The sequence below is a fragment of the Hypanus sabinus genome, chromosome 8, assembly GCF_030144855.1.
Source record: "Hypanus sabinus isolate sHypSab1 chromosome 8, sHypSab1.hap1, whole genome shotgun sequence".
Taxonomy (NCBI): domain Eukaryota; kingdom Metazoa; phylum Chordata; class Chondrichthyes; order Myliobatiformes; family Dasyatidae; genus Hypanus; species Hypanus sabinus.
The window spans coordinates 140705182-140723704 of record NC_082713.1 but is presented as its reverse complement, the minus strand read 5'-3'; the positions used below and the strand labels follow the sequence as shown (position 1 = coordinate 140723704).

Here is an 18523-nt window from a genome sequence, read left to right as displayed (position 1 = left end):
AATACAAGGTCATTTTTGGTATGATAACTTGGATAAATGTACCTGTCAGTATTTGATAATTTCTTTCTGGCTTCATCAAGTTTCTTTTGCACATCCTGGATTTGTGTCTTTATAATTAAAAGCTGGTTAGTAGAATCCTGCTGCATTGCCATGATTTCATCTACAACTCTCATTAACTGTAACTCTTCCTGCAAATTATAAGACAGCTGTGAATTTTCCACTGACATTGCACATTAATGAATGGATGAATAAGGAGTGTGAGTACCATCTGGACAGTGAAGCGCATAATAAAGTCACTAAACCTGGAATAGATAAATATTGGGTTTAACTCTTACACCCATAAATTGTTGATTTCACCTAAGGTAATCTAAGTAAAGATGTAAAACTGAGAACCTCCAGAACTACAGACTGCTTTCTTGATGATGGACGACCACAGAAAGAGTGATTTTTTAAAATTCAGGATGGCACTAAACACAGAGGCTAGGTGCTTCACAATATTTAAATATAATAGGTTGCCCTTACCAAGATAAAGCATCTGTTCATAAGTTCTTTCATATTTGATGATTCTGAGGGGCCCTTCTAACCTCCCTCTCATAATCTCAACCCTCACCTGTATGGTATATTACTTAATGTTCCAATCTCTTCCCTGCCCCTTTTAGCCATTTGCCCTTTCTTCCAAACCTTCCAACCCATGTTAATATCATTCCCTTTCTTTAAATCTGACTGATCTATATGCACTATTTGAACTTCGCAGTTTGTGCGTATTTAAAAAGTAATTTTATATTTTAACTAATCTAATAAGCAAAACTATATTATAAAGGATTAAATACGCCAATCATTTCTTGCATTTTCTGCTTTTCTTTTTTAATCTAACTAGGAAGTTTAAATGCTGATGAAAACAATTAAGGTTACACAAATGACTGAAATATGCAGTACTGAATGAGGGATGGGAGTCAAAATCACTGACACCCACACTGATAATCAAAGGCCCTCAATACGCAATTCTATACAGCTACCAAGACAATATTGAATTACCAGGGCCTTATTCGGCAATTTCCCGGGGGTGGGGTGCATCTTACACAGAGAGGGAATAGGCATGAAAATATCTAAAGGGGTGGTGAACGTCTGGTGCAGGAAATTAGGAACAGTACTGTACAAAAGTCCAAGGCACCTTAGTTTTTTTTAAACATAAGTTTTGTTTTAGATGTATATTCTTTCTCTTCTGCATTACTGTGTCAATGGAAAAGAACAGATTTTAGATTTCCATTCATTTTTTCATAATATTTGCAGATTTTTATATTTCCTTAAAGACAATGTAATAGGACACTTTTCAAATAATAAGTTGGTGACTTTGCAGGGATATAGCCCAGTGCATGATTAAACAAAGATAACAAACAGGTCCTCATGATCAATGACATAATGAGTTGAATGAACTAAACTGATTAACTGAAACATACATGGGTGTAGAAGGAATCAAACTGAGTGCAGGACAACCAACCTAAAACGTGAGGGTGTGGGAGATGTCACAACCTTCACATCCTCATTTTTTTTACATCATGGCAAGAATGAGCGTAGCAATAAGTCACAAGGTCTGCATCAGCAAGGTCTTTCCCAAGCAGAAATTTCATGACAGACAGGAGTTTCAATATGTGCTGTCCAAGCTCTTCTGAAGAAGCACAAAGAAATGGACAAGGTTGATGGCCAGAAACACAATGGTCAACCATGGAAACTGAATGCAGCAGTTGAGAGATACAATGAACTGATGTCACTTCTAACTCAAAAGAAGTCCATCACTGCTGTCACATCTGAACTTAAAGAAATCACTGGAACCCAAGTATACCTCTCAAAAATACAGAGAAGTCTTCATGGAAGAGTTGTTGCCAAAAAGCCAGTCCTCCAAAGTGGAAACAAAGCCAAGACTTACATAGGCACAAAAATACAAGGAATAGGGTCCTGAATAATGGGAGCAAGTAGAATGTAATAAATAGTCTAATAAATTTCTCCAAGATTATTTCCCCTTTACAAAAGACTCAGGTGAATTTGCCACCCTTGTGCCTCTCATTGTCATTCTGGAGACGTGCAGTCCTTCATGCACTGTCTCTTCAGCTGTTTGTTCTTGTCTCTGATCTTGGAGACACGCATTTCTCAGCTCCTTTGTATTTTCCTCTCTCCTTCTGTGCCTGTTGTTGTCATTCTGGCGATGTGCCTGCCTCTCTTCCGCTGGCTCCTCTTCTTTCATCTTTTTTGTCCTGACTTTTTGATCCTGGAGTTATGCGGCCCTGGCCTCATCTGATTCTTGTTCTCTCCCTCTCCTTGCCGCTTCCTGACAGCATTTTGCGTTATCTCCTGACTATAATGTCCCCCTTCTCTTTCCATGTGGCATAATTAGGCTGACCATTTTTTTTACCCTAATGCTGGATAGAAGATACAAAGCAGTAATACCAAAGGAAGCTGATTATTTTTGATGATGTGGTTGGCGCTCTCCTAAATGGACGTGATATGGTCACCACTGTCCTTTGGCTGCAGCAAAGGGTTTTATAGATTTCTCAAAGTATGTCATTACGGGTTACAGGATGTTATGTCCTGCTTAAGTTTAGAGAAGATCCGATGTTCAGTTTCTGAATCTAGTCAAGACTTTTATACATTGTGGGGACCATTTCTAAGTTATTTTCAAAACCTTTGATTGTTGTAAGAGTACAGATGGTGGCTAATAATATACTTTATCACATGATTAGGGTTTCTCCCCCTTTTTTCTTGCTTTTCCTAACAGCTCTGATTTGGTAGTGGGTTTAATTTTTTTTCTGTATACCAATTTTTTTTAATATTTCAATATTACAATTTAATTTAATTTTTATGAATACAGGGTCTTGTGATTGTAATTTAATACAATGTATTTGGTACTTTTTAAAAAACATAATATACATCTTCTTGTACTCTGTATTCCATTATGCCGAATCTAATAAAAATATTGAAAGAGAAGTACGTCATTACAGTAACATTTAATCTCTTATTGATGGGTGGCAGATAGATCTGTCCCAATCCTGCACATGCTGATGGTGATATGCGACAGCTAGAAATAGAGCTGCCCTGTCCTTTTGCTCCGGTTGGTGTCGCTGCTGAAGCTGGCCGTGTGCATGCATCGTGGTGTTGCATCCCGATTTCCATGATGGCGGATTGCTCGCGGGTGAAAGGTAGCCTGTTGAATGAGCAATTTTATACAAATATATAACCCTGAACTTTGCCTGCATTCTGTAAGTTAACGCATTTTAAGTTGATTGAGCCAAAAAAAAGTGCCGCTGTAATGCACCGTTTGTGCTAACTGGAGGTCACAGACAGACAGAGTGTGAAAGTTCTAGTAGTATATAGATGAAGAAAACACATTTTAACAAAATAAATGGAATAACATTTTTGGCCTTTTGTCTCAGATCACATGTAGAGTAGTTTCAATATCATTAGATCTCTCTGTACTGTAATGGCTTTAGTTACTTCTAACGTTTTCTTTAAAAAGTACATCTATACTTGAGGTATGATTATCAGCAGACTGGAATGTGTTATTCAACCAGCAGTTCCAGGAAACCGTTGGCTAGCAAAAGTCTACAAGATAAGCAGCATTGCAACAAGTTGGAGATGCCATGACATTTGATTGCTTGTTCCACTGCTGGACTCAGTAATGATTCTAGGTCTTCAATGCAAATATCCTGAGCTAAGAGATTGGGTGCCCATTGCAGATAATGCCACATGACCCCATTCATATGAATAGGGTTACCAATCATGACTGTAAAGCAAAATGCAGATAAATGGTTTATTTTTCTTCTTTTCCATAATCTGTTTCCAATTAATTTGTTGTGCCAGATGCTTCTAAGCATTTTAACATTTAATTGTATTACCCTTTTGAACGGCAAATGGCCATGAGCAGAGCATACTAGATCCAGAACATCAGAATACCTAAAGCCATGTTGATAGTCCATTTCATTTTATGGGAGTCTCTGAGCTTAAGACTGTACATGCTGGCCTCAAAGTGTGCAGAGCTAAAGATGGCACCAGGGGGCAACTTAGTGCAGCTCAGCAGCAAAACAGTCAAGTTCCTATTCTAATGTGCCTATTTTTCTTTTCAGGGTAGCTGGGATCTTTGAACAAACTGCAATTTCTGCATGGCAGCATGTTCTCATTCTTGGAGCTTGCTGCTCTGCAGTGTTTCAATATGTCCACATTCAGCCTGAAGTCAGAAGCCATTGAGCATTTGCCTGGCCCTGAATTGTCACAGGTGCTGCGAACTGAAGCGCAGTGGGAGCCAGACATTGAAGACACCAAAAGTGGCTGTTGGAGGGTTCTGCACTCGGGATCAATTGCTTTCTCTCTCTCTCTCGACAGTGAGTGAGTTTGCTGCCGATTCTCAAGTCCAAGAACTAGAAATAAAAAGCAACGCTCCAGACAGACTGACCATAACATCTAAACAGCGACTCGTCTCCCCTCTTGCTATGGAGTAGCGATATCTGTCTCTCCCTTGCTAGTGAGAGAGAGAAAGAGCATATGGAATGTAAAAATATTGGAATGAACAGTTAGATTTTGATGTATAGTCTCTCTTTGGGGGCTTTGCTGTTGCTTTCATGGTGGGTGGTTGGAATGCAGATGCTTTATGCTAGAATAAGTAGGGGGAGGGGAAGGGTTGATGTTGCTTGTGCATGGGAGGGAGGCAGGGGGCCTTGGCACTATACATTTTTCCTGACATTCATTCTTTGGGGTTTTTTCTTCTGTTTTCAAGGACGTCTGCGGAAAACAAGAATTTCAAGTTGTATATTGTATATATTCTCTGTTATTAAATGGAACCACTGAACCATTGAAAATAACTGTGCTTCCAGCCAAATTGAACATCTGGCTTAACAATTAAATAGTTATTACTGAATTTCCCTTTGCTGCTTCTAATATATTTTCCTTCAAGTAATTTCAAAATGAGATGAAAAACTCCAAAAGTTATTTTAAAATGTTATCTTAATTTTTAAAACAACAGATATTTTCCATCCAGCTAATTATTTTATTCCCTTTTTTGTCAACAATTAAAATGTGCTCAATCTATGACTAAAAAAGTATTTTAATTTCTATTTTAAAGTTACATCTTAAAAAAGGAGGCACTTGCTGAGGATGAAGAGGGGATTCTGGCCTTACTACATCCTTGGAAAGACAGAATGATCACAGGTATGGTTAGTGATAGAAAAGATGAGTAAATGTTTGAGTGGGTAATTTGGGGGGGGGGGAAGAAGGAAGATAAAAAGAATGGAGAATGGTGAAAGGAGCTGGGATGCAGTGGTGTGGCTTGGAAGTGATTAAAATGATTATGAGAGTTATATTTATCCATTAACTTGTTCTCCAAATACACACATACATAAGGTCAAAGCCTCGTCGAGCTAGATGATATGTTATACATCCTCTCCCACCTGGAAGTAAAGAAAAATGACATGCAAATGTAAGAGGAAAATAAAGAACTACCCAATAAATCAGATTGGGGATCTGATTTTACAAAGCTGGAATTATAAACACAACCTATATATAAAAGTGTAGAACAGTATTGCACAAGACCAGGCCCTTTAGCCCCTGCCTGCACCAGCCATGATGCCAAATTAAGCTAATCCTATCAATGACACTTGGTGTGGTTTCCTCCATCCCTATTATTCATATGTCTATCTAAGCGCTTCTTAAATGTTGCTATTTTATCTGTTTCTACCACCTGCAGACATCTACCACTCTCCATGTATAATACTTACCTCACACAACTCCCTTAACCTTTAACAAGTCTTAAAATACTCCCATAAGTCAGATACAGATTTATCCTCAAATAGCTGACCCCAATCTTTAGTGGTGTAAAATTGGCTTTATTTACAAGATTCTTCGCACTTGAAGAACTTTTGTTTATAATAGAAACATTGATTAGGTATAAAATTCACCCAAGTCACATCAATGAATATGCAGTGTCCAATTTTTAACTTGTGATGTTCAACTTCACCTCATCTACAAAATCAAAACGAGGAAATCTGCAGATGCTGGAAATTCAAACAACAACACACACAGAATGCTGCCTAGCCTGCTGTGTTCTACCAGCATTTTGTGTGTGTCATCTACAAAATTATAGTTTTTGTTTATTCATGGATTAGATAGCTTTAGAAGATGTATTCTCCATTCTTTATTTGGTTATTCCATAACCTCATTCCAAACACTGCTTGTATGCAACACTATTCTTTCCCCAAACTTCTAACAAACTTTCTTTAATCAAAATCTATTTCCACCTGTTTTGCTAGATGGCATGGAAATAGGCAACAGCAGAAGAATTAAAGGCAACCACAGAGACCGAGTGGGCAAAAGGGCCCATCTTCTCTGAATTTGTCCTCACAATTTACAAGAAACTCCTCTTTTCCAAAGAGTAAACCTGCTGCAGATTATGGTTTGACATAATGTATCTCTGACCTCTTATTACTCTAAATGCAGTTGAAGTAAAGGTCATAACCATAGTCACTTTTATTCTTGGCTTTTAAGATTCATGATAATTCCAGGTCTTACGTCAGTCTATGCCTCATCTAACAGCTTGTTGTATTAGTGTGGTCAACCAAACTCAATTCTCAATTGTTCTTCATCAACTTCTCCTTCAGTCCACAGGAGTTGGCAAAACAGACATGAGGATCTATTACTTTAGCTGACTTCCCAAAGTGCATAAGTTCATAAACTGAACTTGTGCAGAATTAATCCTTCCAGAAGTCTCCCTGCCAAATCTCGAGTTACAACCTTGGAGAGCTTTCATGGCCCCTATCACTGAAAATATCACCCTTAAATTAAAAGTAGAAACGTGTCCTGGTGCTTTGTATGAACAACTGAGGATGAAGTGAAATAGTATGTCAGTTTATAGGGAAAGAAAACTAAATTTCAATTGTTTTACATAAAATATTGTGGGATTACAATGAATTTTAATTCTGACAGAAAATGCAACGCTTCTTTAAAACAGTATTTTTAAAACTTGGGAAATTGCTTATCATCAAATAGCCATTGAAAGTTCATGCATGATTGTACTAGTTTCCAAATCAATTTAACTGCTTAGTACCTTCTTCAACTTCATAATTTCTTCTTCATCTTTTGCAATAGCTTCTTTCCACTTAGTAATTTTTCTAACATCCTCTGTAATCCTATCATGTAAGTATTCAAGTTGGATTGCCAACCGTGTTTTTTGGTTCTCAAACTCTGACCTGCAACATAGGTATATTCTCAATATAGTTTAAAAACTAAAACATTAATCTGCTTTAGGTAACATAATCTTCTAAAAGAGAATATTGTTACTGTATCAGGAGTATCATAAAATGTAGAGAAATATGGACAACTATAAGATAAATCAAATAAATGCTCCTGGATGGTAATCTGGTGGAGTAAGTTATTAAACCAGTCCAGAAGATGCCAAATTTTAACTATTAACTTTAGAGGATTGGAATCTTACAGGATTTCTAATTGGCAGACAATTAGTTATACATTACCTCTTACAGATTTGCTCCATTTGTTAAGCCATGATAGAAACTATACCTGATTTTGTTTTGGTGCAAATGCTCAGATAGAATATTTAAATTAATTTATAGTTAATGTACACTTAAAATTTTCTCATAAACATTGGTGAGTAGATTTTGTAGATCCAAAGTTCATCTTTATAAAGATTTTGTAGTTGCAAATTACTCTGACCTTTTCTTAGTTATTTCTTCTAAATGCTTCACATGTTCATCCTCATATTCACGAATATTTGCTACACCTATCTTGATGCAGAAATCTTCAAACACTTTATCTTCAACCTGTGTAGTATAGAATGCTATTAATCCGTCTGAAAAAATTCGATATTACTCTAATGAAACAAAAAGGGATTTTTATTTCACTTCTGGTGCAAAAGACAATCTAGTTGTGACAGAACTGTTGCTCATTCTGTACTTTTCCAAAGCCTCAAATAATTATCTTTAATGGAACTGAAAATCTGCTGGGATTTATAACAGAGTCTGATTCATGTGCACTGGGTTATCACCATGTCTCTCTAATGCTTGTGATTCTTGTCAAGTATGGTTCCAATATTACCAGATAGTATTTCTCCCATATGCCAGATCCTTATATAGCAGCCTACACTGAGAATCATAGCAGAATATTTAGTTATACAAGACACCACAAATAAGTTTATAATGTTCTTGCAGACATTTACCCCATAGAGCCCAGAAGGCATAAATTAGTAATGAGAAACACTGCTTGATCATCCAAAGCAAAAATAAATTAGCTGAATATTTAAAGAAAACAGAAATAACTTAGTTTGTCAAACAGTTTCTATAGAGATCAAGAGATAATATTGCTGGTTTATTGAAAACATCTAATGGAATAAAATATTATTTTGTTTCTTTTATCTTTAAAGTCTGTATGTATCATATTTCTTTTACAAACACTGACAAATTATACTGAATGACAATTTAACTGTAAACATCTTTACTCTTGTTTCCTTACAGCATTGCTCAGTATTCCAACAAACTCTCATATTTAATATATGTTAATACTTTGTTTTACATTTTAGAGCTTTATCCCCTACTTTATACAGGTGGCCCCTGCTTTTCGAATGTTTGATTTACGACAACTCGCTGTTACAAAAAACTTACATTAGTATCTGCTTTCGCTAACCAGAGGATTTTCACTTTTATGAAAAAAGACACCCGCTTTATACGTGTGTTTACCCCAAGAAAGACTACAATGACTGTGAAGCCTTGTGCGGGCAGTTGTTTGCGCATGCATGTACGTGCCGATTTTTTTTCTCCAAATCGATTTTGGTTCGCTGGCTTCCCAAGTTTGATAAGTGAAACTACACTGTACCTACAATATTTCTACTTTATATAGGGTGTAAATTTATCATATCATTCCTGCTTTTACTATATGTCAGTGTTATTTTAGGTTTTATGTGTTATTTGCTTTGATTTGGTAGGTTATTTCATTGGGTCTGGGAACGCTCAAAAATTTTTCCCATATAAATTAATGGTAATTGCTTCTTCGCTTTACAACATTTCAGATTACGAACAGTTTCATAGGAATGCTCTAACTTCGGATTGCGAGGGAAACCTGTATTCTGTTGGCCACCTAGTATATGAAATGTCTTTTAAACTAACTAATCTTATTGCACATGTATACTTACATCATTTATTTGAGACTGAATCTCTTGCATTTTCAAATCACGATCCTCAATATTTGATCTTACCATAGCCAACAGGGACTTCAAATTGGCCAATGTACTTTCTAGTTTTGACCTTTCCTAAAAGAAATTGAATATTTAGGCATATTTCCATCATACTACGATAAATAGTTGATACTTGATATGAAAAGTTAGTAACATGGTGCTTGAAAAATATTTAAGTTTAAGTAGCTTAAATAGGATGGCTGAGAATGACTTTAGTCAATCCTCACAAATAAAGGCCTAACAGCATGTTTATCAATGGTGTCCAAACTTTACTGGGTTACCGCTTGCTTGACTGTAAATAACCCAAGTTCTTGTGCGCTTTATCAGAATGTACTCTTCAAATCTTCAAGGAGCCTGAGTGATTTCATTTCCTCATTTGAAAAAACTCTTTCCACACAATACACACATTGGCTGCTGTTGGTTGCTTGGTTCTGGTATAAATCTGTGTTTCAGATACTTCACACTATACCTCTTTTTCATTTGGTCTGCTTCTGCTATTTACATTACAAATTAATGACCACAGTCAAGCACCTTAAGTTCAACCTCAAGCACTGCGATCAATAAAGGGGAACATTATGGTGTAATCCGAGCTCAGGCAAAACCTGACTATCTGCCTGAAGGTACATAAAGTGGAGATGTGGGCTAGAGAAATGTGAACAAGACCATTTAAAAGGGCAGATACTGATCTTTACCTCATTGAACTCCATATCTCAATTAACAAGAATTGCATCACTGTGTGATTAGAGTATGGGAATCATACTTGCTAATATTGTACTACAGCAGTGACTAACCAATAATGCACAATCCAGACCAGGAAGTGACAAAATTCCTTTAGTCCAGATTTCACATGATATGCAAAGTGTCACATTGTTTTTTTAACAATAAAACTCTTGGAGCAAAGTCTAAGAGAACAGTGGGTCAGCAAGAGATGAGGTGATGATGTGATCACTGTCATCAATAGTGAGGGACTGAGGATTTTATAATAAGGAATTAGTTTCTTAAATTAAGCCTCTCATCCCTCAGCTGCTTCACTTCCAACCGAGTGTCCCCCAATACCTCTTTTATCTTTATTACTCCTTTAGAAACTCCTATCACCCCCAAGGGGCAATATTGCCCACTTTGAGAACCACTAGTGTATACGGCCTACACGACAAAGTTATTTTGCACAGAAGCATTTTGATTCTATTTCTTTTAGTGTAATGACTCCCTTTAGCACTATGATAACTTACCCAAGTTATCAAGACCGATAATTTACCTATGAGCACTGATCTGTTGTCTACATATGTGCATTGCTCTCTCTCTCTCTCTCTGCAATGTGAATACACCACTTAAAGCCATCTCCTGTGTGCGTGCTTATATTAATTTAATATGTAGTTGTCTAGACACAACAAATTGGCGATGAATACAAACCTGAATGTCAGGGAATATCACCAACGGCACTAACAGCTACGGGACAGCAAGAGGGAAGAGTTAAACGGTACAGAGAAAATGGTCATGGATCCTAACAAAGGGATATGTGGGTAACTGCATAGTACACAGTGAAAGATGCACAACTAGCAAAGTTGAAGTGTAAATGACTAGATGATGGCCTTAATTGGGAAAACTGATGAATTTGACAGTGCTAATGAGGACTGGGAATCATATATCGAGAGGGCTGAACTGTACTGTAATATGAATGATGTGGATGATGAAAAGAAAATATCCACGCTGCTTTCTTAATGGGTGCTAAAATGTACAGGCTTTTACGCAACCTAGTAACTCCTGAAAAGCCAGCGACCAAGAAGTTTGACAAAATTGTTACAATTTTACAAAATCACTTGAACCCCAAACCACTAGTAATAGCTAAGAGATTCAGATTTAACAAAAGGAACCAAAGGATGGAAGCATTGTTGAATACATTGCAAAACTGCACAAACTTTCCCAATACTGTGACTTTAGAGATGGAGTCTCTGATGCATTAAGGGTCAGGCTTGTATGTGAAATGCAGCCAAAGTACTCAAAAGAGGTTACTGTCCAAAAGTGACCTAATCTTAGAATGAGCCTTGACCATTGCAATATTATTAGAGATTCCAGCAAAGGATGTGACACAACTACAGAAAGAGAGTTTAGAATGTGAAACACACAAGATGTCCTTGAATGGTGTGAAATCCAAAAATGTTATTGGTATGGCAAATCTTTCCATAAAGCAAATAACTGTTGGTTCAAAGAAAAAGTTTGCAGCAAGTATAATAGACAAAGTCACATAGAAAGTGTGCAAGTCAGACAAAAAGCACAACCAAAGAGAAGAACCACACAGAATGAAAAGTTTCAAACACAGAACTAAACCAATGCATAAAGTGACTGAATATGAAACAAAATCAGACAACACAGAGTCTGACAAAGGTGAGATGTCATGCATGGAACTGCATACTATTACTGAAGCAGATCATAGATTCATATGGATCACAATAAATGTGTCTGGTGTAACACTGAAAATGGCTGTATGCAGGGTCAGTTTGTCTATAATTTCAGAGGCTGACTACAACAGACTGCTATCTAAGCTACCATTAAAAAAGACCTCAGTGATACTAAAGACCTACACTTGAAAAAGTATCTCCCAAAGACCAACTGAAAGTGAATGTAACAGCAGTTAGAGCTTTATGTATTGAAAAGTGGAAAGCCAGCATTTTTCAGAGAAAAAATGATTGAGAAAATCTAACTAATGTGGCACACAAAGCTCTCAATGTGTCATCAACAAGCAATTACAGCCCAAATGGTAGCTCTAACCCGGGGGTCGGCAACCCGCGGCTCCGGAGCCACATGTGGCTCTTTTACGTCTGTGCTGCGGCTCCCTGTTGCTTTGGGAAATAATTGGTTGTGGCGACCCTTTTCCTGGCACATCCGAACCGACTCACAATTAGATAGCCTACGGTGGTTTGCGAGCACAGCTTTGGAGCCTCTGCCCCACGGGGGGCCGGTTGAGGGAGGCTTAAAAGTGAGGCTGAAGATTTCGAATGAAGTTTTTTCCTTCGACTGCAGTTACCGACTCCGTGTCGTAATTTTAGCGCTGCGTGTAGCACACCGCTACATGGTCAGTATTTAATTAAAATGTATTTTATGTTGGTTTGTTAGTTTTTGAAATGTAAATCTAAATTTGAAGATTATGGTGATCTTGTACAATCTAAATAAGAGGTTGTGGCGACCCATTTCCTGACACATCCGAACCGGCTCACAATTAGCCAGCGTTCAGGCTAAGGGAGATAGCCTACGGGGGTTTGTGAGTACGTGTCTTTTGCAGCATCTGCGCCCATGGGGGGCGGGTTGAGGGAGGCTTAAAAGCAAGGCTGTTTAGTTCGAATAAAGCTATCTTTGACTGCAGTTTACTGACTACGTGTAGCACACCGCTACAACGTGTTTTTATCGCTGGCTGTCCAGAGGGGAGGTGCTGAAATGCTTTGTCGCGTGTCTGGAAGAAGTGAAAACTTTCCTGGGCAGCAAAGGGCTCAACTTTCCTGAGCTGGAACAGCCAGAGTGGCTGGAAAAGCTACACTTCATGGTAGACATGACAGCGCACCTGAACACGCTGAACACAGCTCTTCAGGGGAAAGGACGTACAGCCCTGCACATGTTGGAGGATGTTTTGGCATTCGAGCGCAAGTTGACGTTGCTTGCCAGAGATTTACAGAAAGGCACATTGTCTCACTTCCCCAATTTGAGAGAGTTCAAACAAGGTCACGACATGATAAATTCGGAGTATTTACATTCTGCAATCATCGCAATGCAAACATCGTTTGGGAAACGCTTCTGTGAGTTCAGAGAGGAAAAAAACACATTATCCTTCCCGGTCACTCCCCTAAGCATCGATCCATCCCTACTGAATACGACTGCATTGTCAGGTGTGAGTCAACCTGACCAAGTATGATAAATATTTTAATTGCCTATTATTTTACGTTTTCATTGTTCAGTGAAATAGTCCTTTTATTTTTCAGGTTGACAGCTGGCTGACGTTATTTTTGGTTTGCTGCTGGCGGCAAATTTAAGTTTGGCGTTTTTCATAAATACAAGAAGGACTCAAATAGACGTTGAGTATTTTACTTAAAAGTAACCTTCAACCCAACGTCTTTTTTTCGGAGTTCAAAATGTTTTTGTTGCATGCAGAAATGTAATTTCGTTTTCTCTGCAGGAGTTCATCAATTTCATAAATGCAACACATTATAGTTTGTTTATACATAGCATAAAGGCAAAACAAAACGTTGTATGCAGTGTTATTTCATTTTAAATGTCAAACGGGTTTTGGGGCTCCCAGTGTTTTCTTTTCTGTGGGAAACGGGTCCAAGTGGCTCTTTCAGTGGTAAAGGTTGCTGACCCCTGCTCTAACCAGAGGCTTTCACAGCTGCTTAATGCTAATAAGGAAGTGTTTGAGAAGGGTGTTGGTAAACGCAAAGGCATCAAGGCCAGAATTGAATGATGCAGCAACACCAAGATTCTGTAAAGCGTGTCCAGTGCCTTACGCACTACGTCCTAATGTAGATGCTGAACTGCAGAGCTTGGAGGCATCTGGCATTCTCTTCATGGCGTGGTTGGGCCATGGCCATTGTTCCGGTGATCAGGAAAGGGAAGGCTGGAGCTGTTTGGATACACAGGGGCTTCAAAGTGAGAATCAACTCCATGCTGTATATTGTGGAGTACCCCTTCCCACAAGTATAAGACATAATTGCACCTTTGGCAGACAAGGAGAGATTTTCAAAGATTGACATAAGCCTATCTACAAATGGAGGTTAAGGAGTCAAGCAGGAAGGTACTCACAATCAACATTCACAAGGGACTATTCCAGTATAATCGTCACATCAACTCCAGCAATTTGGCAAACAGCAATGGACCAAGTGTTTCATGATATCCCAAGAACCCAATGTTACCTTGGTGACATCACTGTGACTGGCAAGAATGATGAAGAGCACCTCCAGAAGCTTGGTAAAGTGCGTACTAGGCTGAGTGAATATTGTTACGTACCCCGTAACTGGGTCACTTACCAGCAAAGATAGAGCGGTCCATTGAAGTCTGATGGTACTATTTTTAACAGTATTTATTGATAAAAATACACAAAAATAATATCAATGCAAACATATAGATAATATATGTCATCAATACTAAATCTAAAAGAGCGGGTATAATAATAATCAATAAGAAATAGCTCTATCATTGTCTAGGGGATAATGTATTGTCCGATGGAAATTTAAAAGTCACTCAAGTTCATTCAGGTGGCAGCTTTTGGTTGGAGAGAGAGACGGAGGTTTAGAACTTGCCCATTTTCCATTTTATGATGTCGATCCTTCGAAATGGCGTCGGTGGTGATCGCTTTCTTAGCTAAGCCACCTTCCATGGTAGGGCCTCAATCCCGGGGCAACAGGAAAGGACACACGTGGGCCCTCCACCGGCTGTTGCTATTAAACGCTGTCACTGGACTTCTAGCGTTTCTCCTGGTTCGTGTCAAGGGGCGGTTCCCCAGACCCTCTTTTATCCTGACTCACATGGTCTCAGATGTCAATCAGGTCAGGATGATGCAATCCCTCAACCAACCCCCTCCGATCACTCCCTGAGGGCTTCCATGAAGTACAGCACTCAATACACAATTCCGTCTCCAAGAGACAATGACCTGTTCCATGGCTTTGTATCGCTGGGGCCAGGACATTCCAAGCGTCTCTCTCTCATTTCCTGGGTCTCCTGACCTGACTTAATAGCGATCTTGCAATTCTCAAAAAGGAGGGGGGGCACAGGCGTAACAATATGGTCTGCACGCTATGAGAGAAAGGAGTAAGAGCTTTCCAGGAATGAAATATATTGTGAACATGTCATTGACAAGCAGGGCTTACATAGGTAACAAGACTGAAGCAGTGCTGCAGGTACCCAAAATGTGTTACAACTCACGTCATTCTTGGGCCTGATAAACTACCACCACAGGTTTCTCCCAAATACTGCCGCAGTGCTGCACCAATTTATTTATTTATGCATTAGCCAGCATTTATTGCTCATCACTAGTTACTCTTGAGGTGATGATGAGCTGCCTTCTTGAACCACTGCAGTCCCTGAGGTGTAGGTACACCCACAGTGCTGTTTGGAAGGGAATTCCAAGATTTTGACCCAGCAACAATGAAGGAACAGCGTTATATTTCAAGTCAGGATGGTGAGTGACTTGGAGGGGGATTTCCAAGTGGTGGTGTTCCCAGGTATCTGCTGTCCTTGTCCTTCTAAATGGTAGCGGTTGTGGGTCTGGAAAGTGCTGCCTTAGGAACTTTGTGTAGTTGCAGTGCATCTTGTAGATAGTATTTACTGTTTGTCCATGGTGGAGGGAATGGATGCTTGTGGAAGGGGTACCAATTAAGTGGGCTGCCTTGTACTGGATGATGTCAAGCTTCGAGTGCTGATGGAGCTGCACTCATCAAGGCGAGTGGCAAATATTCCATTACACTCCTGACCTGAGCCTTGTAGATGGTGGAGAGGCATTGGGGAGTTAGGAGGTGACTTACACACCGCAGGATTCCTAGTCTTTGACCTGCTCTAGTAGCCACTGTGTTTATATGGCCAAACTAGTTCAGTTTCCTGTCAATGGTAACCCCTAGGATGTTAGTAATAGGGGATTCAGTGATGGCGATGCCTCTGAATGTCAAAGAACATGGTAAGACCCTCTCTTGTTGGAAATGGTCACTGCCTGACACCTGTGTGGCTCGAATGTCACTTGCCACCCAAGTCTGGATATTGTCCAGGTCCTGCTGCATTTGGGTATGAACTACTTCATTATCTGAGGAGTCACGAATGGCGCAGAATATTGTGCAGTCATCTGCAAACATACACACTTCTGACCTTAAGATGGAAGGAAGGTCATTGATGAAGCAGCTGAAGATGGTTGGTCCCAGGACACTTTCCTGAGGAACTCCTGCAATGATGTCCTGAGGATGAGATGATTGACCTCCAACCATCACAACTATCTTCCGTTGTGTCATGTATGATTCAAACCAGTGGAGGGTTTTCCCCTTAATTCTCATTGACTTCATTTTCTGATTGCTGGTGGATGCTCATTTGAAATGGCTGGAGATCATACCAATGAAGTCAACCACATCAGAAAAGACTGTTTCCACTCTGAGGACTATCTTCACCAGAAATGGCTTGTCTGAACAAACTGTGATTGACAATGGATCACAATACACATGAAAAGAGCACAGACTAGTCATGAAGAAAATGGAATCAAACATTTCAAGTCAGCTCCTCACCACCCAGCAATGAATGGGTTAGCTGAAAGGTTTATCCAGACCTTCAAGAAGTCCATTAAAGCTATGAACAAGGAGGACATTTTGCTTCAGCACAAGGTGAACAACTTTTTTTTTGTGTATCAGAACTCTGTTCATGCGATGAAAAACTTGAACACCTGCAATGCTGTTCACAATCAGGAAAATGGTATCTTGTATAAACCTCCTGAAACCAGATCTACGGAGGGAATTGCAGAATAAACAGTTCAGTTAGTTGCCAAGTGAATCAGCAAGGAGCTTCGAGGTTGGACAGGAAGTCCCAGCATGTGATTACCGAAAAAACAAGTTGGGTTGGATAGCTACAAGAACCAGACCATTTATGTACATAGGGGATGTTGGAGATCATACATGGTGACGTCATGTACACCAGATACTGTATGCTCAGCCAAAGGATACACCTGAATCGACTACATTCAAGAAGATGGACACATTACAGCCACCTGATTTACCTCTTCAGTGATGATCATGTCACTAACAGCAATGTGACACCTGCAAAAGAAAAAGTTACCTTTGACAAGACCTGATGCCAAAGATCCTATCCTGAAAGAAACAGAGTGCTGTAGCGGTGTGCTACACGCAGCGCTAAAATAACGACACAGAGTCGGTAAACTGCAGTTAAAGAAAAATTTTATTCGAACTTCACAGCCTTGCTTTAAAGCCTCCCTGATCCCGCCCTCCCTGGGTGCGGATGTTGTGGGGGCATGTACTCACAATCCCCCGCAGGCTTTTCCCTTTGTTGGTGTAGCAGACCTGGCGCCCTTTTGGGACTGGCCTTTGTGCCAGCGCGCTGGCTATTTGTGAGCCGGTTCGAGTGCGCTAGGAAGTGGGTCGCCACAGTGCCACCCAAATGACTGAATCTTTAGTATAGTAAAGTTAGTTATGGACTGTTATTGTGAAAGTATGTTTATTTGAATATGATTTGTTAAAGGGAAATTGAATGTTTTGTTACATAAACAGTTTTATGCTACATTAATCTAAAGGGGGGGGGGGAGTGTAATGTATGGATCTATTTCTTTTAGAGCAATAGCTCCCTTCAGCACAGCGTACGGACTGATAACTTATCTACACACACTGATCTATTGTCTAGGCATGTGCATTGCCCCTTCTCTCTCTGTGAAGTGAACACACTAGTCAAAGCCACCTGATGCGCGCGTTTTTATTTATTCGATATGCAGCTATACAGACACAACAGTTCCAGTTCTGACTACAGTCATTGAAAAGAAACTTTACGAATGCTTGACAAATTTCAAAGTTAGAAAGACAGTTTATAATTAAATTGCAGAAGTACTAGAATACACATGTTCCAATCAGTAAAAGGTAATTGGAGTCCATGATGAAATTTTAGATTGTATAAAGGGATCAATATGTGGTCTTTATCCAGATGTCACAGAGAAAAACTTCAGTCATTTCAGAAATAATTGAAAGGCATGAAAGGATAAGATGAGAACTTTAGGATCTTCCTGCTTAGGAAAGCTTTTCCCAAATATAATTCTGTAATTTTAACCTATTCTTACCATTTGACGATTAGCCAATTGCTTTTTCTTAGTTTGCTCCAGATCACTCAAGGAATATCTCATCCTGGTCTCTACACCCTTGATTTGAGCCTGCAACTGCCTTAATTCAGCTTCTTTCCTGTTTACTTTTATTAAGTCCTGCAAATTAAGAACCAATTTTTTCATTAACCTCTTACTCTATGAAAATAAAAATGGATCTCATGTTCAAAAATTTAAGACTTAACTCACCCGGAGCTCATTTTTCAGCTTATCCTTGGTTTCTTTCAGCTGACTGATGCCCTTCTCATCCCAGCATCTAGCTTTAAACCTTAGATCACAGGATCCCCCAGAGATAACACCAGACTTCAGGAAGAGTGTTCCATCCAATGCCACTGTCTATGTTATAGAAGAGTGAAAGTACACTTATTTTGAAAAAAGTCAGACTAATTAATATACTGTGTTTATGTTGCAGTTCTTCTTTGTATCTGGGTAGAATTTCCTCACAGTTAATAACTACATCACTTCACAAC

The 18523-nt window shown here is 39.1% G+C and overlaps 1 protein-coding gene across 1 annotated transcript in view; it reads right to left on the bottom strand.

The window, feature by feature from the left end:
• The window catches only part of LOC132397678 (structural maintenance of chromosomes protein 1B-like), a 106999-nt gene that overhangs the window by 48815 nt on the left and 39661 nt on the right, over positions 1-18523 (bottom strand). Inside the window, exons 12-17 of the mRNA XM_059976446.1 lie at positions 18243-18389; positions 18015-18152; positions 9179-9295; positions 7708-7814; positions 7085-7226; positions 43-188 (exon numbers count right to left, since the gene is read on the bottom strand). Of these exons, the coding sequence (XP_059832429.1) occupies positions 43-188; positions 7085-7226; positions 7708-7814; positions 9179-9295; positions 18015-18152; positions 18243-18389 (797 nt within the window). The remainder of the gene's footprint in view (positions 1-42; positions 189-7084; positions 7227-7707; positions 7815-9178; positions 9296-18014; positions 18153-18242; positions 18390-18523) is intronic.